At 50.7% G+C, this 4,915-nt stretch overlaps 1 protein-coding gene across 1 annotated transcript; it reads right to left on the bottom strand.

Annotated features, from left to right (window-relative positions):
* Nucleotides 1–621: 621 nt before the first annotated feature.
* On the bottom strand, nucleotides 622–2,116 carry LOC123125209 (dehydration-responsive element-binding protein 1H). The gene has a single exon (XM_044545738.1). The coding sequence runs from the start codon at nucleotides 2,027–2,029 to the stop codon at nucleotides 1,310–1,312; it is 720 nt and encodes a 239-aa protein (XP_044401673.1). The 5' UTR covers nucleotides 2,030–2,116; the 3' UTR covers nucleotides 622–1,309.
* Between the last annotated feature and the right edge of the window lie 2,799 nt (nucleotides 2,117–4,915).

The raw sequence follows: 4,915 nt of genomic DNA, 5'->3' as shown, positions 1-4,915 counted from the left end.
AGAAGTCATGTTGTGTGTGTGTGTGTGTGTGTTGTTTTTTGAATGTCGCGGGCTCAGATTGGACGGGAAAATAAACAAAAATGGCCATCCAGACATTTTTTTTGGGCCTTGCTTGGAAAAATGTTGGGCACCAGTAATTCTTTTCCTTTTTTTGAAAATTACACCACAACTTTGCCAAAAACAAGGGCCAAGGGGGCTAGGTAGTGCAAACAACAAATCCTGATTTCTCACATTTCAAAATGAAACTGGGCACGGCACCGAAATAAGAAGAAAAAAGTATGCGCTCATCAATGATTGAACTACCCTCAACACAAAACATTATCCGATGAGGGGGCAAAAAACTAGGAATTGTTAACTAAACGTCAAAAAAAACTACTGCCTCCAATCCATATTAATTTGTCGTTGATTTAGCATACTTTTTCTGATTCATATTAACTTTCATTGACTTAGTACGTTAAATCAACGGTAATTAATATGGATAGGAGAGAGTAAGTATTTTTCAGACCACCACCAATATCCACACACACGCACACTTGGTCATAGCTCCGTCACTATGCACCATGAAGGTGCCTGCAACAGTCTTCACACAGGCATCAAGAAACCCATGAAATATGTTTTGTTTTTTTTTCATTTTGACATCAACCTCGTAACGAGGAACATGATACAACCAGTTCTCCACAAAGGCAAAACAAAGCCTTGCACTGTATCCACAATAATTGCAAGTTCTGCACAATTATCGCAGCACACTAGTCACTTCCACAGTCACAGTAGATCTATAAATATTTGCTCCAAAAAGGAAAAAGGTACGTGACACATCACCTATATGCATCTTGCATGTTGGCCACGCGATTCGGAAAGGAAGGGGGGCGCGGAGCTGGCACGGGCAGCGGCGCCGCGTCAGCTCGCGTGGCCATGAGGGGTAGAAAAAGATCCCAGGGATCCAGCTGCTTTAGCCAGCTGACCTGGGCGGTGCCTAGGCCACATCTTCCGAATGGGCGTACATGGACCACGTCTGTCTGATTAACAAACCGTTGATTTTTCTCATCTGATTACCAGTTATAGTCATGACGCATCAAGTGATAGTACCCTTTTTTGGTAGCCTCTTGCCACCAGTCTAGGATCTTCTGTGGAGTATTATTCATCGAGCAGTGATGTCATTTTCTTGCTCCTGTGCGTAGCCTAGAACTTCGTTTGTTTGCATGTATATGTCGCAGGATTTGATGGGTTTAAGTTCCACAATTTTATTATGCTGACGTGGAAGAGCTTCAGTTTGTTCATGCATAGAGTCAAAGCAGCTGGCTGGAATATTTTAGTAGCTCCAGAGCGCGGCGTCTGCTCCGCCGCCTTCGGTGTCCCAGCACGCGCCGGCGACCAGCGGTTGCGGCGGCTCGAGCAGAAGCCCCTCCGCGAAGTACGCATAGTATGTGTCCAGGTCCATTTCCCCGGACATGTCCAGCTCGAACATGTCGCAGCCTAGTGTGGCCGGCACCTCAAACATTCCGTTGCCAGACGGCAGGGACGACGACGTCCATGACGAGCCGGTATTTTCCATGGACGACTCCGCGGATTGGCTACAGGTTCCGTCATCGACGGGAACGGTGGCGGCCAGGGACGTGGTGGCGGCGCCGCTGGCGGCCTCTCGGCGTTGGAAGTCCGCGACAGCGCTGAGAGCCGCGCGCCGGATGTCTGCAAAGTCGGAGAGCGCGGACGGCACCGCGAGGAGCCAGGCGGAGTCGGCGAAGTTGAGGCACGGGGTGGAGGGGCCGATCAGGCCGAGCATGGCGGCGTCGTGCGCTCGCGCGGCCGCCTCAGCAGTGAGGTGCGTGCCGAGCCACAGCCGCTCGCCGCGCTTGCCGGGGACGCGCACCTCGCACACCCACCGGCCGGCGCTGCCGCGGCGCCGCACGCCGCGGTACACCGGGTGGCGCGTCTCCTTGAACTTGGTGCGCCCGGCCGGGCGCTTCAGGTGCGAGGAGGACGAAGGGGAGGAAGGGGAGCTCCCCTGCTGATCGGAGCCGGTCATGTCCATTGCTACTGCAGATGGTCAGTGCTGGCTCGAGCTTACGTACGGTGGACCGAGGTCGATCTATGGAGTGTGAGAGCAGGCTGAGCTTGAGCTGGGGAGTGTTGGTTATGATTGAGTGTCTTGTGGAGTGCGCTGCTTTATAGTTCTCCCTGACGCGCTCTAGACTAGCGGCAGCGACGAAAGACGCGTCAGGGATTTGCAGCGTTGAAATGAAGGCACCTTCTTGCTTGATGAGACTGACAGTTGGGGCCCCTGCGTGTGACCATCTAGCAAACAGCAGGCTGGCACAAGTGACGCATTTTTCTCCCGCGTTATATGTTGTTCTCCAGCGATTGAGTGTCTTTGCGGAGTGTACGCGGTGTGGGGAAGCGGCACGGGACAAGTGACGCGTCAGGGAATTGCAGCTTTAAAAAGGAAGGCATCTTCTTGCTGGAGACTCGTTTTATACGCGGTGTGGGCAAGCGGCAGGGGACAAGTGACGCGTCATGGATTTGCAGCGTGATAAGGTGTTGCTCGAAACTGATAAATGGGGCCCACTAGCATGGACCAGCCTTGGACAAGTGAGGCATTTTCCTCGTGTTATGTAGTTCTATCCAAGACAAGTACCGCATTTTTTTCCGAGAACATTACAACCGTAGGTGGTCGAGAAAAGTGTTATACCCATCCCACTAAAATTCAAGTCCTGGTGCTCGTATTATCCTTGATTTATTTCAGGATTTCTGACGATGTGCGTTCACTTCCGAGAGAATGAGCTCTATGCAAATGAATGATGTATGTCTATGTTTATTTTAATGTTTACTTTCATTTTCATTCGCGTGACTAGTTAAGGAATAAGAAAATCAAAGAGTGTTTCATCTGACTATCATTAGCATGGCGGATACCTAAAAGGAAACATTCAGATCCCTGACATACAAAATGGAGGTGTTTATTCGGAAATTCCTACGTTGTCCATGGAATTATATATAGGAAGTCAAGTTTCGGCCACCGGGAAAGTTTCGGGGGTTACCGGTATTGTACCGGGACCACCGGAAGGGTCCCGGGGGTCCACCGGGTGGGGCCACCTATCCCGGAGGGCCCCGTGGGCTGAAAGTGGAAGGGAACCAGCCCCTAGTGGGCTGGGCGCCCCCCATGGGCCTCCCCCCATGCGCCTAGGGTTGCAAACCCTAGGGAGGGGGGCTTCCCCCTTGCCTTGGGGGGCAAGGCAACCCCTTCCCCCCCTTTGGCCGCCGCCCCCCACCCTAGATGGGATCTGGCCGGTGCCCCCCCTCCCAGGGGGCCTATATAAAGGGGGGAGGGAGGGTAGCAACCTACAGCCTTGGGCGCCTCCCTCCTCCCTTGCAACACCTCTCTCTCTCTCTCGCAGAAGCTCGGTGAAGCCCTGCCGGAGACCCGCTACATCCACCACCACGCCGTCGTGCTGCTGGATCTCCATCAACCTCTCCTTCCCCCTTGCTGGATCAAGAAGGAGGAGACGTCGCTGCACCGTATGTGTGTTGAACGCGGAGGTGCCGTCCGTTCGGCACTCGGTCATCGGTGATTTGGATCACGGCGAGTACGACTCCGTCATCCACGTTCATTGGAACGCTTCCGCTCGCGATCTACAAGGGTATGTAGATGCACTCCCTTCCCCTCGTTGCTAGTACACTCCATAGATGCATCTTGGTGAGCGTAGGAAAATTTTAAATTATGCTACGATTCCCAACAGTGGCATCATGAGCCAGGCCTATGCGTAGTTACTATGCACGAGTAGAACACAAAGCAGTTGTGGGCGTTGAGTTTGCCAATTCTTCTTGCCGCTACTAGTCTTTTCTTGTTTCGGCGGCATTGTAGGATGAAGCGGCCCGGACCGACCTTACACGTACGCTTACGTGAGACAGGTTCCACCGACTGACATGCACTAGTTGCATAAGGTGGCTAGCGGGTGTCTGTCTCTCCTACTTTAGTCGGAACAGATTCGATGAAAAGGGTCCTTATGAAGGGTAAATAGAAATTGGCAAATCACGTTGTGGTCATACGTAGGTAAGAAACGTTCTTGATAGAAACCTACAAAACACGTAAAAAACTTGCAACAACAATTAGAGGACGTCTAACTTGTTTTTGCAGCAAGTGCTATGTGATGTGATATGGCCAGAAGATGTGATGAATGATATATGTGATGTATGAGATTGATCACATTCTTGTAATAGGAATCACGACTTGCATGTCGATGAGTATGACAACCGGCAGGAGCCATAGGAGTTGTCTTTATTATTTTGTATGACCTGCGTGTCATTGAATGACGCCATGTAATTTACTTTACTTTGTTGCTAAACGCGTTAGCCATAGAAGTAGAAGTAATCGTTGGCGTGACGACTTCATGAAGACACAATGATGGAGATCATGGTGTCATGCCGGTGACGAAGATGATCATGGTGCCCCGAAGATGGAGATCAAAGGAGCATAATGATATTGGCCATATCATGTCACTATTTGATTGCATGTGATGTTTATCATGTTTTTGCATCTTATTTGCTTAGAACGACGGTAGTAAGTAAGATGATCCCTTATAATAATTTCAAGAAAGTGTTCCCCCTAACTGTGCACCGTTGCGAAGGTTCGTTGTTTCGAAGCACCACGTGATGATCGGGTGTGATAGATTCTAACGTTCGAATACAACGGGTGTTGACGAGCCTAGCATGTACAGACATGGCCTCGGAACACACGCAATACACTTAGGTTGACTTGACGAGCCTAGCATGTACAGACATGGCCTCGGAACACGGAGGACCGAAAGGTCGAGCATGAGTCGTATAGAAGATACGATCAACATGGAGATGTTCACCGATCTTGACTAGTCTGTCTCACGTGATGATCGGACACGGCCTAGTTAAACTCGGATCATGTATCACT

The sequence above is a fragment of the Triticum aestivum genome, chromosome 5D, assembly GCF_018294505.1.
Source record: "Triticum aestivum cultivar Chinese Spring chromosome 5D, IWGSC CS RefSeq v2.1, whole genome shotgun sequence".
In the NCBI taxonomy this organism is placed as follows: Eukaryota; Viridiplantae; Streptophyta; class Magnoliopsida; order Poales; family Poaceae; genus Triticum; species Triticum aestivum.
This window is presented reverse-complemented; position numbering and strand designations above follow the sequence as displayed.

Coding starts and splice junctions, on each gene's coding strand:
- LOC123125209 (XM_044545738.1), bottom strand. CDS start 2,029: ATGGACATGACCGGCTCCGATCAGCAGGGGAGCTCCCCTTCCTCCCCT.